General features: G+C 39.7%; 2 protein-coding genes across 7 annotated transcripts in view; one reads left to right on the top strand and one right to left on the bottom strand.

Moving 5' to 3' along the window:
* The window catches only part of flrt1b (fibronectin leucine rich transmembrane protein 1b), a 54,168-nt gene extending 47,143 nt beyond the window's left edge, over nt 1-7,025 (top strand). For 2 of the 3 annotated variants that reach the window (XM_015033613.1, XM_015034356.1), the window contains exon 3: nt 3,010-7,025. In XM_015033613.1, coding sequence (XP_014889099.1) covers nt 3,030-5,216 — 2,187 coding nt within the window. In that variant the 5' untranslated portion in view covers nt 3,010-3,029 and the 3' untranslated portion in view covers nt 5,217-7,025. The remainder of the gene's footprint in view (nt 1-3,009) is intronic. The other variant, XM_015035126.1, reaches the window with a different exon arrangement.
* The window catches only part of macrod1 (mono-ADP ribosylhydrolase 1), a 188,455-nt gene that overhangs the window by 154,626 nt on the left and 15,001 nt on the right, over nt 1-18,828 (bottom strand). The window lies entirely within an intron of this gene.

Raw genomic sequence — 18,828 nt, 5'->3', positions numbered from 1 at the left:
ACAAACAAGACTTAAGTCGCAATAATCTGTCACGTAAAATGAAAAGGTAGATATTCTGTTCTCTTTAGTTGGTTTTATTTGTACAGAAACTTACATCCCAAACCTTTAAGATTTTATTGCATTAGTAAGCATTTTACTTCCAGACACATACAGTAGAGAAAATATACTTTGAAAGGCTGATTTATATTTCTTAAGGTGAATCAATTAAAATCAGTTTCTGAATGTCAAAATGCACAAAATTGGAGACACAGAATCTCTGATCAGTGCATCTCTACAATAAAGATGAGGCTGAGGAGTGAGAAAGAGGATGAGGGAGTAGGAGTAAGCAAAGGAGGTGGTCTGCTGCATCCAGATCTCTGTTACTAAGGAAGAGAGGAGAGGAGCTGAGGAGTTGTAGGCAGGAAGACTAAACCCCTTCTGATTGATCCAATCTCAGTGTGCAGGAATCAACAAACAACTGGAGAGGAAACGATAAAAGAAGATTAGAAGAAAATAGAGACAGTGGAAGAGAGGACAAGGATAGTTCTGTAAACAAACCTTAAAGTGGATATAATGACAGGTCATGAAGGGAAGGCGTGTGGATTGGCGAGATAGATGGTGTAAAAGATAAAGAAGCAGAGAGAAGAGACAGCAAGAGATCGAATAAGGGACGGCATAGGACAGAAAATCTGAGGATCATTAAAGCAACATGTCGATTGGAAACCTTGGCATGTGGGCGAAAATACACAAACAAGCTTGTGCCAAGAGGATATTTATGAGAGGGAAGTGGGGATGTTGTGGCACTGAAACATATGCTAGTTGATATTCATAGAGCATCCCAATCTGGTCTCAGCTCCTACCTTTACCCTCCCTTTATGTGCCTGTGTATATCTGTTGTACTTTTTCTGTCTTCCAAACACAGATTTGAGCTAAAAATAAGATTATGAACAGAGAAAGTGAAGTCAGGGTTAATGCCAAATTCTGTGACACAGACACTTTTTCGCCCTGATGTATCTAATACCGTGTCAGGCAGAGACAGGAGCTGGTTGTTGTAGATACCGATCTCTGTCACATTTTCACAGAGACATGCAACAGAGGCATATAAAAGTACCAAGCACAGCTATTTTTACACCTATCTAACAGAAAAGAAAAAAAAACAACACCCAGTCAGGGATTGGATCCATTCTTCTTTCTGCAGCGAACTCAGCTGATACCGACTTCAGTCTTCACTGCCAGAAACTCATTTCCCCTCTCCTCCCATGACTGACTGTCCAAGTCTCCATCTGTCTCCTCACCCCCTTCCAACCTCTTCATTTCTTCTATTGTCGCCATCTCTTGTTTGCTTTGCATGGATTTTGACTGCAGCCGAAGGGCAATTTTGCATCGAGCACAGAGTTCACACAAGAACACACATGTGCATATACAGAAGGGGGGGCAGAAAAGAAACTTGCCTTTGGAGGATTTGTTTATCAAATGTGCTGTCAAATCATGTCAGCCCTTTCCCATCAGGGCACATTTTCCACCCTCAGGCTAGCTGAAGACAAAGGGTTTAGTGCTTAAAATGTAATTTCAACAAATTTGTTACTGTACATGGCTCCAATTGTACATATAGTTGCACTGAAATGGAAACCAAAGACACTATATTACTTAGATTGTAAACATTTGTGCTATTAAATTTCAATCTATAGATTTTTTGGGGGGGTCGGTGGGGAACAAAATATTAAGCAAAAGACATACAGTGCTAAGAAAAAAATTTTCAGCGTTTTCTCAACTTTAAATCTTGTAGATCATTGAAGTAATTTGAATATATGAAGGACAACCTTAGTTAATCCAAATCTTAAATAAATACTTTTAATTTAAGTGGAAACATAGTTGGCTCTATGTAAATAAATAAATAAATAACATTAGCCACACCCAGAGCTGATTACTGCTAGAGCTGTCATGTATTCATTTTGAAAGGCTTACAAAGTAACTGTTTAAGGTTCCAGTAAACCACAGTAGCAGTAATTATTAACAGAGAGAGGAAACATGGAACAGGGGGGAACTAACCTAAGGTAAGAGGTAGTTTGTAAGAAAAGGCCAGATTAATTTGAAAAGCTTTTTCTCTTCAAAAACTGAATTTTGTTGGGGGGTTTTGTGTTTTACATCTGCAAGTGAGACAGTAGTTTTTAAGAGTGCTTTAATAATATTTCTCTGAATGAAAAAAGGTTTCCAGACAAAGTGTGTCTGGAAAAATTTACAAACAATAACCGCTTGACGAAAATGTGCATTATACACGTTGTAGAATTTAAAGACTGCACATTACGTGCACTTAGTGCTCAGTGTGGTTATTAATTTGTGTTCACAGTTCACAAAGTGGTCATGACCTCAAACAGACACATTATGCATCAGAGTAAACCTTCAAAAATCTGTGAAATTAATGTTTCTCTGTTGAGTTATTATCCTCCTTTTCTGCCAGGGTCAGATCTAACACTGTCACAGCAACTTTGATACTTGTGTTGTTTTCAGATCCATCAACTGCGCCAGAGCCAATTAATCTAATCTCCTTCTCCCCGATCTATCCTCCATTTCATTTTTGTGTCACGCGCTCCAGTTCTGTTAACCTCATAGAAAATAAAGCCGTCTTCACTTATTTCCCCCCCATTTCAACTGTCAGTGTCCAATTTTCTCCATTTCTGTTGTCTCTTTGCTTTCTCCGATTCTTATGATCTTTATCGCCGGTCAACCCACCCCTCGTTGAACTCACTGGATCTAAATGTCACTTTGTCTTCTGCTTGGATGCTCTGACCCATATAGAACTGGACAGTTTCTCTTCAGGGCGTCTGACTGTTCTATTCCCAACTCTTTTCAACTCTTGAGAAAAAAGGCCTCACTTTTAGCCAGCAGGTGGGAATTGAAAACTGAGCGTCTCAGAAATCACTTCAACTGTCGGGGTTTTTTTATTTTATTTGAATGTAATATATCAGTACACCTTTGGCTTTAGAATGATTGACCTATCCTAATATTAATATAACTTTTCCTTCTCTTCAGGTCAGGAACCATTCACCAACATGGCAGCCGAAAGTCTTGCTGAGCTCCGCGATTGGCTCTTTCTCCTCCTCCTGGTCCTCACCTTATTGGCTGAGGTGCTGGAGCTGGCGGCAGCTGCAATCGCCATGGAGACAGGCGAGGGAGATGAGGGAATTGTTTGTCCCTCCGTGTGTCGCTGTGATGAAGGTTTTGTCTACTGCAACGACCGTGGCCTGAGCATAATCCCTCCGCTGCCATTAACGGCTGCTATCCTCTACTTGCAGAGCAACCGGCTGAGCAACGCCGGGCTGCCACAGTCACTGGAACGCAGCACTTCTATACGAGTGATATACCTTTACGCCAACCAGCTGGATGAGTTTCCGATACACCTTCCTCCGTCCCTAAAGGAGCTTCATTTGCAGGATAATAATATACGAACGTTACCACGATCAGCTTTGGCCAAGTTACCATTATTAGAACGTTTACACCTGGATGATAACTCAATATCAACAGTTAGCATCCAGGATCGAGCTTTTTCTGGGACTCCAAGGCTACGACTGCTGTTTCTGTCTCGGAATCACCTGTCGAGCATTCCAGCAGGCCTTCCCGCGTCACTGGAAGAGTTGCGACTGGATGACAACAGGATCAGCACCATCCCAACGCATGCCTTCCGTGGTCTCTCCTCCCTGCGACGTCTGGTCCTGGACGGAAACCTGCTGGCCAACACGCGGATCGCAGACGATACCTTCTCTCGTTTATCTAACCTGACAGAATTGTCGCTGGTCAGGAATGCTCTACAGTCACCGCCAGTCAACCTGCCTTCAGCTCACCTGGTTCGACTACACTTGCAAGACAACGGGATGACCCACATTCCAAGGGCAACGTTGGATGGGATGAAGCACCTACAAAGGTTGGACCTGTCAGGAAACAATCTGACCAGTCTGCCACGAGGGATTCTGAGAGACACCGAAAGCCTGGAGTTACTGCTGCTTCGAGGAAACCCCTGGAACTGTGGTTGCAATCTTCGCTGGCTTCATTCCTGGTTGCATGGCCGTGGGTCAGCAGTGACAGTCAGAGGCCTTGTCTGTCAGGGGCCAGAGTCTGTACGGGGCCAGTCGCTCAGAGATCTAACATCACTAATGGAGCAGTGTGAAGGCCCCCCAGCAGGTTCTAGTCCTGGAGAAGTGGTGAACCCAGTCGAAAAAAATGGAGGAGGTGAAGATGATGTTGGAGAGAGTCAAGTAGTCCCTCATGGGACCACCACAACTGCCCCTCTGTTGGTCCCCACACAAGGTTCTCTCTTCACTCTGCGGCCTAAGTGGCCAGGTCTCATTATGCCCCTGCCTCCGGGGGAAGGTGGACAAGTATCTGGAGAGGCCTTTGAGTTGACTGTTAAACCTCTCTCTTCAGACAGTGTCCTTGTGAGTTGGCTGTACCCACAGCCAGCACCCTCCTTCCGCCTGTCATGGCTAAGAATGGGAAGCAGCGTAGCTCTGGGCTCAATGACAGAGACTTTGGTTGCTGGAGAGAAGAGGCAGTACCTCCTTAACCAGCTCACTCCACGTTCCCGTTACCTCATCTGCCTTCTGCCACTGCGACAGGAGGTCTCCTTTGGGGGATCCAGCATGGGCTCATCTCGTGCTGGAGGCATGGACACAGATAGTAAAGACTCAGCTCCAGCCTGTGCTCAGATAGAGACTGGAGATGTCAGCTCTGGAGGGGATGGTGCAGACAAAGAGGGACAGGACTCTGAGCTAACAGCTCTGCCACTGGCTGGAATTATAGGGGGTGCCACAGCATTGGTGAGCTTGCTTCTCATCTTTGCCATCTTCTGCTGGTATGGACAGAGATCAGGTTACATGTCTGGGGACTCGGGTTCATACAGCAGAGGCCGGGGTGGAAAGCATTACGATGACTACGTAGAGTCAGGCACCAAGAAAGACACTTCCATCCTGGAGATCAGGGCCCCTCCTGCAGGCTTTCAGATGACAGCTATGGCCCATCAGTCCCTGCAGCCTAAGCTGGAGGACGTTACCTACATCCACACCATTTTCCCTTCCTCCTCCTCCTCTTCCTCCCAAGCTAATGGGACCTATCGGAGCAGCCATGGAGCTGGCAGTCTCAATGGCACTATCCTCAGCCAAGCCAGCCACCATCATGTCACTTATGGCACCAACCGTGGCTACAGAGAGGGTGGCATCCCTGACATAGATTATGCCTACACGTGATGATGCAGGTCATAATCCCTGAGCTACCAGAGCCCTGTTGGCTGGTGGCATTTTGCCCTTGGTTTCCAAAGTACCCTCTGTGCCTCTGATGGTTCGATTCTGATTGGTTTGCTTAGTAGATGATGATGATGATGGGACAATGTTAATAAGCAACAGAAGTAAGAGTCCCACTATACTCTTCTGCTGTATCCTACAAAATACAGTAGGCTCTTCTCTCAGCACTGCTTATTGTTCTAAATGGTTATGTTTCCTCTTTTGGATATCTCAGTGTCTTTCAAACCTACTGCTCTTCTCAGCTCATAATAATACACGGTAAATTATTTGAGGTTGATATACTAGGCTTAGCTGATTTAGCAGGAGATATATTTATAATATGAGGAAAAGGCACTTGATGTGTATAGAGATAGCGCTCATATCTTCCTTCCAACTGTAAGCTCTGTGCTGTATAGATAAAACGGGTGACAGAAAGGAGAAATCAATGGTTGTTATAACCCACAGATGACAATGCATCATGGCTGACATAAAAAGATGTGTTCCTTGCTCCCTTCTTTCCTCTGGTTTACTTCCCCCCCTCCCCTTTTAATTTTTCCATCTTTCCGCCTCTTTTTTAGTTTTGTTTTTTTTTCCTTTTTTTAGAGCTGAAGCTCTTTTCCTTTCATTCCTCTCGTGTCTTTTGTGGTGCTGTGAGCAGAGGACGACTTTGTTCTCGCCAAAGGAGCTGACAGCAGTGATAACAGCTCTGACAGAGACGGGAGACACAAACCACAGCATGGGTAGACTAATGAGTGGGAAAGAGAGGGGGAAAGTGTGTGTGAGGGGGTGATGGATAGATGGGTGGATGGAGGAAAAGAAGATAAAAGACGACAAGGGGAAAAAGAGAAGGGTGCTGGTTTGGGTGGGGGGAATGTAGTCTCTCTGAGAGGTGGCTTGCTTATGGCAGAGAGCGAGGAAGGAGAAGAAAGACACAGGAGTTAAGTTAAAAAAGGGCGTGTGACCAATGAAGCGGCAGGAGGCAAAAAAGAGGACAAAAGGAAAAGAAGATCGAGGGGAAGAGGGCTGACAACTGGAATAATGTGACTTCTTCATCTTAAAAAAGGATATAATTTTGCCCGCAGCGTGGCCACTGCTTCCAACAAACATGAGCGATAAAAGACTGCATGATTCTGTCAAAAACTTGATTGAACTTTGTTTGATTTATAGAGCGAAGAACATTTCAATAAATAAAACAAAGTGAGGAAGAGGCAAGAAAAACAAAAGGCAGAATAATCTCCAAACAAAAAAAATATTCTGAATTAAGAAGAACAGTATGAACCCAGTTTTTAATTTGGCTTGGTCTTATTATTAAATTATCTTTCACACAGTAATGAAAGAAACTAATCATGCATCTTATAATAGTAACCCATTTATCTTCAAGAGTAAGGCCAAACTTTTTTATTTGGCAATAACTTGGAGCAGCAGATCATTTTTGTGAAAGAAATTATAATGACTGAGCTCTTATTACTCACATTATGGAGCTTGGGGTTGATTAAAGACGTTTGTTTTCTTTCTGTTGTTTTTATTGTGATTCAGGAAAAATAAAGAGGGGGAACATACTAATAAAAAATATCTATTATATTAAATGTGATTTTGCATTCTGATATTCATGTGTTCTCCTACAGCCTGGTTGATCATACAAAAACCACAATATTTTTGAACGATCAACTACCATGGGACATTAATTAAAAAAAACACTTCTCAAAATACAAAGTTTTCAAAATGCTGTGGAGACATCATAACAAAGTAGGACTTTTTCAGTTTGTTGTGTTTCTCTCAAGAAAAGGGAAAAATAAACATATTAGCATTACATGTGTGAATGAAAAATGTCCACAATCCATGTTGTTAAAACAAACACAAAGATTCCCTGAAGACAGAATTCAAAAAGGGAAAAAATGAAGTTGCTCATCGACCGTGATGTCAAAATCCAATATGGCTGCCATTAGAAGGTTAGAGTGAGATGTTTATCTATTAAACATTATTTAATAGTGTTTAAATGGACTAAATGCCTACATAGCTGTAAGCTTATACTGCCAAAAGTAATTGGTGTGGACACTGAGAACAAACCTTGGTAGAGCCTAACGGTTTTCTGACCTGCAGCTCAAACATGGATCATGGATACATTGGGTTTCAGGTCTTCTGCAGATGCAAGTTCAGACTTAATAAGTAAATGAAGTGCAGCATAAGTAGCCACTTTCACTTTTTCTTGACTCTTTAAACATTCCCAACTTCTCTTTTTATGTAATATTTCATTATAGATCAATGATCTTGAACAGTTTTATGGGCTGTTTGGGTCTTCAAACTCTTCACTTCACACTTTTTAAATAGCTTATGTCAACAAATTTCTACGAGTGTCTCTAAAGGCAACTAAAGTGACACCAGCTATAGAACCATGGATCTAGTAAACCAACCCTATCAGATTTTTTTATGTGATCTTAGATATGTTCAGACACTAAATATAAAATATATAGGGTTTTTAAAACAATGGAGTTTATTTTTAATTAAAAACATAATATGATTGTCCAAGCCCCAAACTTAGGAAGCTAACAATAACTTCAGGTTTCTGTAAACCAGACATTTACATGGAAATTATAAATAAAGACACAACCTTCTCTCACAGTAAATCATTTGAAGTTCTCTCTGTTTCAGGTCAGTTAGTGACGCCAAACTTATTTAATATCTAATAAATTCCAGAATAATGAAAGTTTTTTTAAGGTCTCTTTTTAAATTCCTTTTTTCTAATTAAGAAGATTACAAACATTTCTCTCTTTTTTATTTGGAAAAACTGCTTGTTAACAATTTAATTTTTTAAAATATTTTGACCTATTCCTCCATACCACAGCAGTCTTTTGCGATGGCCACTACAAAACATGGACTCTGTTGTCCTTATGCCGTTTTGTGGCGACATGCTTAGGGTTACTATCTATTTAAAATGCACACTTTTGCCCAAGCTTTCTGGATGATGTCTTGACATCTTGCTTTAAGATTTCCAAACAATATTACCCTTGACATGTAATCTGAGTCCCCAGTTACCTGCGAAGCGCACCGGTCCCTCCTGCAGCAAACCACCCAGGCAACATGATGGCTGCCACTCCCATTCTCCTCAGTAGGATGGTGCAAGCATCACACTTTTTAATCCAAATGTGACTTCAGTTTTAAAGTCGGACCTCAGAGCATGACTCCAGCAATTAATGTTATTGTCCCTGTGTGCACATGAAAAGTGTAATTTTTATGTTTGCTTTGGAGTAATGGCCTCTTCGTCTGAGTGGCCTGTCAGCCCATGTCACTACAGGATTCTGGGAAACGGAACCCATCTGTGAAAGGGCGTTCCCCTGATGTTTACACTTAAACATATTTGTTTTAAACAGATGAATGTAGCACCTTCAGGTCTCTGGAAATTGGATCCAGCGTTGAAGATTCATCGAGACATTTAGCAAATACCGTATAAATCACGGGGGTTTTCCTAACTGACCTAAAGCATGAAAAACTGAGGGAAAACAGGTGTGTCTTTGAATACAGTACATGTATGCAAATGTCTTGTTTCAACTTTACATTTCACATAAAATGGGAAGATATTCCTATACATTTTGGATTATCTGAAACTGCAGCCTCAGTTAAATCTGCGATTAATTGCAGAATCCATTTTAACTTGCATTTTTTGTATTAAGCTAAAGCACTGAAAATCAGACAGTTTGGTTAACCTAAATTATTTAAGATGAGCTGATAAAGTGTTGGCAGAGAAACATTTGTTGACTCAGGGTGTCCAGTTTTAAGGCCTTAGATAAGCATAGAGGATCTGCTAACAGCCCGACCGCTTCACTGTGCATCTCAACACCAACACGTCCACAGGAAAGCAGCCCCTGCTCTCTGACTGCCTCTCACTGAGCCCACCAACACACCCAAATGCAGGAGGAACTTTGATGGAAAATCATTTTTAAACAGCCAGATTTCCAGATGAAAGAGAAGGAGGACAGAGAGGGAGAAAGGAGAAACTTAGATAGAGCCTTTAAGTGTTGAAACCCGTTCCTTCTTTCTTTTGGTTGTACTCTTCTGATTTTCCTTCCTGTGTTGCTGTGTATCGATGATAATCAAGGAGCTCTGGTGTGTATTTTTTTAGTTTCTTTATATCTGTATTTTATTTTTCTTAAAATCACTTTTTGAAAGAGCAGTAAAGCTACCATTCATTCTTTCTAGAAAATCTTTCCTTTAAAAATATCCTCAGATGTGATAATGAAAACACTTATGTATAGACAAAACCGAGTGCAAAATGCTGTTTCATTTATTGATCTGTCGTCTTTTTTCTACGCGGATGAATAAAGACTTGTGAGAGGAAAACCAGTTTTCTGTGTCTTCTGTGTGTGTGTGTGTTTGCATGAATTGGGTGGATCATGAAAGTAACAACAAAAGGAAGAACACACCAAAAAAAAGCACCACGGTGGCTTAGAAAGACACACGAAAAAAGAAAATTCAATAGTAGACTGAGATTATTAATATGATTTACGACGAGGCGGTGCAAACCTTGTTAAATCACACACACTGGATGAATACATCAGCTGCTTTATGATTCAATTTGGAGGAACCCGGCAGACCGGAGTGAAGGCACGCACTTATTTAGGTTTGCGTGCGTGTTGTATGTTTTAAAGAAGTGAGGCTGCGTGTGAGAGCGCTGCTCTGCTATGTTTGGGTGAAGACATGCCTCTCATTCTAAGTGAGTGCTAATGCTTGTGTAAGCATGGATCAATATAACGAACGCAAGAGTGTGTAAGTGTCCATCTTTGACTTACTGCTTGTGATGGGCGTTTGAGAAGGAAACACGCGGAAAGCATGAAGAGATTGCTTCGTGTTTGAGAGCTGAATTATACGACAGATTGAAGGATGTGTGATTATTATACTTCTGTGTTTGAAGCTCACTGTACATTTCTCTCTTTGCTCTTAACAACAAAGGGCCGAGATCTCATCAGTCACTACACAGGCCTTTTTGATTTTGCTGTCAAAGTCCATTATTGAGCGTAAGGCCCTCCAGCTTAATTATTCTAACTGGCATTACACCCGAAGAAGAAGATGCACACCCAGAGACGGGCGTGCCCGTCGCTTCAGTCTGAAATTTAATCTCACGCTGCCACAAATGGGATCAAAGGGGAAGTCTTCCATTAAGTTACGTCTACTAACACATCACTTTTCTTAAAATAATTAATCTGGGAGAAAGACTGCTGCTGAAGCACAACAGTGATGTGTCACGTTTCACTGTTTTCCTTTTAAATCTATTTCATTCTCCGTGTGTCGCCTCTTTGCTTTTGACAAATTGGGCCGCTGATGTGCAGGAGAGCGGTTTAACTTTGTGTTTTCTGCACCACCGTGTTGTGAAGGGTGATTTAAGGCTGCACAGTAAGGTAAAGGAGCCCTCCGGTGTTTGCATGGATAATAGGCCTATTTAGTTAAAGGTCAATTTATTCTCCCTAAATGCGCTTGTTTCAGCGTGGTCAAACAAATTCTTGATCCAAGTATTTTTGCACGGTTAGTTTGAATGCAAATTTTCCCACAAATTGCAGGTATCCATCAGAGAAAGCTGCATGGCAGACCACGCATTTGCATTTTCTTTTAGAGTTTGAATTTAAAAAACAGTAGTCTACGAAAGAGCACAAGTGAAAAACAGTTTTAAAAAAAAGAGCACTAAACAAATACAAGCACATGAATATATATTATCAAATGTGTGTGTGTGTAGTAACTCCTCAAAGAACTGTTAGGAATCCAGTATTTGTTAGTTATTATAGTGAAAGCGTTAACACTTTGATTCCTGCGGTAAATTAACAGCCAATGGATTAATGTGATTCTATTTACTATGAAATCAAAATAAAGCAAAATGCTTTATTAAATATTGAATGCTTGCTTGAACTAACATTTCTAATTGTATGAAAATTTTAATCTATTCTCTATATATTTTGTCCCAACTAAAAAAAAAAAAAAAATAGAAAGGCTTAAATTTGGTGTGTCAGCAGACCAAATGCATATCATTCTTGAGCTGCAGTCAGGGGACGGACAAAATCAGACAGTAACTAAATCAGCACAACAAAATTATACATTTGTTTGATCAAAACTCAAGTTGTGATGTTGCAAATTAAGATGAAAAACTGCCATTTAAATATAAATTGATATTTTTCTTAATAGAAATTCAAATTTAGATTTTTTTTTATATATAACACACTAACAGATGAGGAATTTGTATTCCATACTTTACATGACAATGTAAAATCTCAGCTAGAATAATTCTCTCCCTTGCAGGGTGGACAATATGAACAAACTTCTAAAAACCTAATCCAAAGCAGAGTGACTATTATATTTATTTTCGTGCCCAAAGTCACTCAGTGCGACTTTGATTGTTCCTCTTGCTTGCGGCCATCATGACCTCCGACTCCAAATAGCATCTCTGTCAAATTAATTTTCTGTTTATTACGTCAAAACATATTTCTTTAGTGTTCACCATGAGTCATATTTTTTTGTGTTTACTTTTCACAGGATCATCATATAATCTTCCTCAGAATGCACTTTTGCCCGACAAAAGAGACGCATGCATTTTAAAATAATCCATTGTTGCTTTTGCTGTGTTCATGTCCTGAACTGACAGGATAAAAGGTGATCCTAAAGAAGTGTGAACTGGCAGGGTAACCAACACTGACAGGTTTCTTTTCACACAAACACACAGAGAAACAAGTGACACACCTCAGAGGGATGAAGTGATATAACAGCAGCAACAACAAAAACTTGAAGCCGCGGTGGTCTTTTGTAGCTTTGGATGGAGGGGACATGAGCAAAATAAACAAGGCAGGGAGCAGAGCAAGACGGCCTCTGGGGCGTTTTGACAACACAAACTGTATAAATTAGGCTGCCTATCAGAGAGAGAAACACTTTAGTGTCACTGTTAAAAAAAAAAAAAAAAAAAAGCCTCTACTTAAAAAGGAGCAGAAGCTGTTCTAGCATAACAAAACTGTCCCTTACAGCAGCCTTCGTCTTTTTACTTCAATCTGCTTAATTCTCACTGATGCACTTTTTCTAACCTTGCTAGTAGGCAAAAAAGAATTAGATACTAAAGAATATTAAATACATTTACAACTTTAAGTATTCTTTCCGCTGCTTCCCTCATTATCATACTGGTCTTGAGTGAGTAGCATGCTCTTCTCTGCCTTGTAGTAAACCCTTGGATATTCTGTTTCATCAGCCCATCCACATGGTTAATCAATATAGAGAGGAAGAACTCCTCCAAAGCTTTCACTGAAGTTGACCCGCCTCTCCTGGGCCGAACCACCCCGACACCTCGGCAACGTCTCCTTACAGGAAGCTTGTGATTCCTCTGGAGCAATGACTCTCAGCCTTCCCTTCGGCAGAAGTAGACACATCTCAGCTCCAAAAAATTCATAATTAAATTCCAGGAGCACCGTAAATTATTCATAGTGTTAAAAATGCCAAACAGTGGAACAGAGGAGAGCTCCGGCACAAACACTGACAACTCACTGCCACTTGCTGAACTTCACTCCAAAATAGAAAGCAAATGAGAAACACAGAAGTGTTGATAATTAGAGTCCAAACCCATACATCAACTGTGAACTTTTTGTCAACATTTAGCTGCAGGCACAAATAAAAGGGACTTTTAAGTTAAAACAATGATTAGATCAGCTTTTCTGTTTCAGTAAGCTACACATAACTGAAACAGTTATTTTGATTTGTTTTTTATTAGTTTTTTGGGTTTTTGTTTTTTACCAGGTTTGCTGGAAGCTGTTTGTCTAAGTTTAGTCAGGGGAAAAGGACACTTCCTCTTCCCCATTTTTCCTTTTTGTCACCTTAAATCTTATTTTAAAATATATTTTTGGTGGTATAATCCTTTCATTACCCACTGGTAGGAGAAAGATCCTAGTGAAACAAAAGGGCTGATTGGCCACAAGGACTGGTTTTAAACCAAGTCAGTAGCTGGGTTAAAAAAAAAAAAAGTGAAGCCAAAAGATGCACCCAACGCTCTCTGTGCAGCCGCGCCCCAAACCCCAGACCAGCCCACTCTAACCCAGAGGCAGATGGGCAGTTATCGAGCAGCGTGCCAAAGACAGGACCCTCTGTCTCCAGACCATTATTGAGCCAGCCTGGAGCCTAAATGTATTAATGACTAAAAATAAAAAGCAACGGCAGAGTTGGAAAAGGCAAGAAATTTAAAAAATAAATAAATAAATGAAAACATAAAAAATGTCACCGAATTTTTCTTACTTTTCAATTTTCATAAAAGCACTAGGATGGAGAGCGACAGGCCATCAGTAAAGCAGCAGAGGAAGATGTCATCAGGTGCTGCTGACGGATTGAGATCTGGGTTTTGTGACGGCCGCTCCAAAAACATCAAGTTTGTCACTTTATAACCGATTTTGGATGTTTAAGTCATTTGGAAGAATTTATATGTGCTTCAAGTTTCTGTTCGATGTCTTCTGATGTTGCTTCAATATTTCCACATAATGTCACATTGAATCTGCACCAAGTAAAAGCAAATAATTGTGTATCAGCATATTTTTCTCAAATAATTTGGAGTTGCTCCAAAAAGGAGAGGTCCACTGTAACCCTAACTAACTAAAGACAGAAAAGATTTAGTGTGATTTAAAGTCAGACAGTGTAAGAAAACATCTGGTTAGAGCTGCAAAATAAATGTCAGCACTTCCCTTCTGGTACAGCTGGTGCACCAATTTCAGAACAGATACCACAGGAAATGGCTAATTTAGATTTATTTTAATAAACTCATACTTGCAGATGTCTTTGTGTTCAAATATTTACTTGTTTGTTTGTTTGTTTTTGCATGTTAAGCATTTTCTTGCAAACAGCTTTCCAATAATGCTCTGGTTAAGCGGCAGCGCGGTTCTCTAAAAAGCCCCAGCATACATTGTTGTAAGACGTCTGAGGTGGATTTTGAGCTTGGCTTCGTCGAAGTCCTGTTGTAGAAACCAGCATGTTTTCTGCTCAATATTTTTGAAACTTTCACTCGGATCACACTTGGTGGGATTCATTCTCGTATCGATTTGTGCAACACTGCTCCTTTTTCTTCCCTTTCTTTATCCCCTTGGCTATGGACTGAACTCAAAGGCCTAATTATAGAGAAGTGGCGGTGCAGAGTAACCAGTTTTAATATGGTGAAAGAATACTTAACATGTCACTGTATGACAAACAAGTTAATGAGATTCTTCCTGTTTTAGGTCAATGAAGCTAAAAATGGAGGCGCTCCATTTGCTTTTTCACACAGCTGTGCTCCTCAAAACCAACAGATCAGCCCATCAGTCAGTCCAGCTCTAAGGGCTGGACAATAGCAACAACAGGATTTAAGTGGATAACAAGCTCCTATAAATAGTCTTGTCATTTCCTAAGCTCTGATAATGCAGCAGACTCGACAGCACGCACATCAGGCAACATTTCACAATAATGTCTGATAGATCGCAATTACAGGATGGTAATTGTGCACATTGTGTGCCGTGTGTACTCCCTGTACCCTCTGCATGTGCGTGTATGCAATTATGTGACAAAAGCATCATCTGTGATGAGGACATGTGAGTACACAAAGAGCCTCACTTGTCTTGTCTTTACGAGCTGAGAGAATGAAAAAAAAAAAAAGCGTATGAGGACTCAGGTCTCCTTTAAAGCCCATTTTAGAGGCTACAGTTATACGGCCCGTGTACTTAATTCACTAAGCCATTACTAAAAAGATGAAAGAAAATTGAGGCTTAATGTAAGGCTGCATTATACTTTATCATTCAAATAACACTGCCTACAATGAGGATAATCTTCCCCCAATGTGTTTTTAATTTCCATGTCAAATTTCCTTCTAATCCCGACTTCGATGCCTTAGTTTTAGTCAAAATTATTTGCACAGCTCATTTAATTAATGATGGATGCAAATAATTAAAGTCTACATAGGAAACATCCCTCATTAAAGGTGGAGACAGAAAGTCCTAAATCTTCATAAAACTTGTTGGAAAACTCAATTCACTCATAACTGAAAATGCAAATGCTGCGGAGTAATTAGAAGATTAAATGGACAAACAAACAGTAAACAAAGTGTTACTTCTTTGTGCGTCGGTGGCTTTCACATAAAGCTGGAACTTGGAAAAACATCTCTTATGATTGATTTAAAGCTTTTTTTTGTGTTTAAGACACAGCATGACCAGACAGCAGTTTTCTACATTTCTGATCTACTTTATTGAGCTTCTCTATTTTACCTCATCTGATCAATGAGCCCCCACTGTTCGCTGGCCACAGTAAAGGTTTACATAAAGGCTTGTAAAATCCATGTTACCAGACATTTTAGGTTTATTTCTGGCCATAAGGTTATTTTTTGTTGAGTTATTAAAAAAAACAAGTAAAAGAAATTGCTTAATGGGATAACATAAAGCCCAATCATGTTAACTTTATGTTTAGTCAGAGTGGCACCTTGTGTTTGTTGACATAATTGCTTTATGAAATGTAGAAACCACGAAGGATATGCAAAAGAAAATACAATAAAAAAAAAAAGAATTTGAGAACTTAAGTCAAATTTCACTATTGGGCTTTTGTGCATAATTATTTCCATAATCAGCTTATCTCTCTCTGGTGCAGCAAGCCAAAGATAAATGTGAATTTTAGGTGGTTTGTTGACCACTGCTTACATGGCATCTGTCATAAAAACAGTTACTCTGAACATGTGCAGAGCCTTGAGGTAAAGTGTTATTACCAGTTTCTGTGTAGCCAATAGATGATTCCTTGCTTTGCAAGATAAGAGTGACATAAAGGTCTTGTACAATCATTACAGTCACAACGCTGCAGCTGAGAGGAAGTGCTTTGAGTCCCAGTCTTAGCTGACATATGATCTGTATAAATGTTTCTCTTTTTCTTGGCTAAATGTTTGGCCCCCATTTATATATTACGGTTTCAAGTTAGATCAGTTAATTTCCTGCGACGTTTTTCTCCTGAATAAGTGTTTCTGGCAAGTTCGACTGACTGATGCTGTAGGTGTATTAATGTGCACATTCTGTGCAAGTGATTAACTCTGTTTCACTTCATCCCATTTTAATCAAATTTAGCTGTGAAGATGACAGCAATGTGTAAATATATGAAATGTTTACCTGACAAACTCATAAAAAATATGTGCAAGTTTTAAATGCAATTCATTTTTAAGCTACAGTCCTCAATATTGCATTTTAAGTAATTGATGTAATTCATTTTCCTTTAGCGCAGCTCTCATGACTGAACTGAGGCCTATTTTTAATTATTTCCAGTTCAGTTTCATCATATTAAACAGACTGAATACCCAGCCTTCTTGATATAAGGTACAAAAGTAATGTGGGTCTCACTTTATGTGCAAACATATAATTTCAAATATATAAATAATAATATTTATTATTAGTAAGTGCACACTAAATCACTTATTTGGAGAAAGATTTATATTTTAAATACAGTTAAAAATTTGTTTATGGGTTAATTAAAAAAAGTAGAAAGTGGCAAGCAAATACTTATGTGCACTGTCGCACTTTTTTTAAAATTTCGTTAAAAAAACAGAAAAGGTTTTGTCATAATCACATGGGTGTGCAACTTGCAGTTCTGAAACTACATGCGGCTTTTAATGCCTTGCAGTGACTCTAGATAATATGCCAAAAATGTCATGAATTGAGCAGTGTTTTTCACAAAAAGCTAACAAAACAACAAGCTTTATGGGGGGTTTTTAAACTGCTTTTATGCAATATCAGGATAGAGTTTACAAAACACATTTTTTTTGTTTAGTTATTCCCCTTGACAATTGTTTTTATTTTTAGTAAAAAAAAAAAAAAAAAAAAAAAAAGGTTGGATTTTCTGTAGTAGGAAAAAGAGTAAAGATGGCTTTTTGGGCTGTAAATGGTGCCGACCCCCTGAATTACGATTATGTCACAACCACTGGTCATGTATAAAAATGTTTAAGCAAAACCAACTTGCATGTTATTTGTAGACATTTGTAACCTTGTTCTCACTGAATTCTGATGCATAATATTTTAAACAATTGTTGGAGCAATAAAATCTACATGTGTTAAGATGTTAGGATATTAAGCAAAGAACTTCTCAACACAGACCTCATATTTTCTGCAAGTAGGAGGTCAGTAGTCCTGAGACGTTTTAGATCTGTGCCACCATAAACAGGCGTACATATAGAAGGAATTGTTTCTCTTGAGCAAGTACAGTTCCACACCTTCTTCCACTTAATAACTTTTCAGCTTCTACAGAAAGGAAATGGCAAAGAAAACTATGCAAGCTGACCCATAAGGATGTTTGGTTCGGTTTGAGCCACACAAAAAGTTTATAAAGGTGGCACACAACCAAAATCATTTGTTCGTGGTTCCTTTTATTAAGAATCCAGTTTTTTGTTTGGCTTTATGGCTTTTTTATTACTGTTGTAATACTTTATTTTTTATGCCCGAGTTCCAAATGTTTCCAACATCGCTCCATTGTGTTCTTCAAGCAGTTTGGATCAAACTTGAGCTTGAAAGCTGCTCTAAACTGAAGCAGATTTAAGTTCTTTAATTGCAAGCTATAATCATTTATTTGTACTTCAAATGCTCGGCTGTGTCCAACGAGTATGCAAAACAAACTCCATCATCAATAGCTTCCTATTCAGTGCGGGTGCCATCATTAATGTCCGCTGGGAACCACAATTCTACAAAACAAACATATTTGAACGCAGCATTTGTCTTGTTGACAGAAACTCTGATGGGCCAAGTGCTGATGACCAGGCTGCCTCCTTTTCCCTTTTATTCCCTCATTCACTCCATCTCCCACATTGGCCCAATCAGGCTAATGAGGCTCGCACTTCCTCCATCCCTTCCTGCTTGCTAAAGTGCCGATTGATTGGAGGGGTGGGAATGCTTTTAACGAGGGAGGGGTGGGAGAGAAATAATTAGCACAAATGAGCTTTTCTGCGAACTTCCCCAATTTGGCTTTTCTCCTCCTGTTTATTTACTGACCCGGACAACATTAGGGATTAACTCTCTGAGGATATGTTAACTTCTCAACGTCAGCGTGTAAATCAGCGTGATGCTGCCAATTTCTTTAATGCCACTTTTCTGCGGAGCGATGATGTCTGAGCTTGAGAAACAAAGTGTAAAGCGACAGGAGAAGACGCAGTTCAAACTAACTAAATTGAGACACAAAAGGGACACTGGAGCATTCCTCGGACCACTGAGGCAACGAACCCTGAAAACTAAAACTTTTTACTTCAAAGTGAACATCAAGCCAGTTACCAAATGACCAGTAAACCACTGTTTCTGACAGTTTTTCCATTATTAATTCAGACAGATCAGGACAGAACAAAAACTAGAGCAGCAGAACTGTAAAAAAAAAAAAAAAAAACACACACAATGCTGTGTAGTCACAATTCCCCACAGGCTCCTAACTTCACCCATGGCAAAGACACAGACAGGCGAGGACAGAGCGGACCTAACGCAACCTCAGTGCAGCGAGAAACACTGAGGAACATGACTGTTAGTGTTCACACAAATCAAAAAAGCCAAGATACAAGAAAAGAACAGAAATCTAAGCAGAGATAAATCTCTGCAAGAATCAC

The sequence above is a fragment of the Poecilia latipinna genome, unplaced genomic scaffold, assembly GCF_001443285.1.
Source record: "Poecilia latipinna isolate Pla-1442-1.1 unplaced genomic scaffold, P_latipinna-1.0 Scaffold0, whole genome shotgun sequence".
Classification (NCBI taxonomy): Eukaryota; Metazoa; Chordata; class Actinopteri; order Cyprinodontiformes; family Poeciliidae; genus Poecilia; species Poecilia latipinna.
The sequence above is the reverse complement of the archived record's forward strand: the minus strand, read 5'-3'. Positions and strand labels throughout refer to the sequence as shown.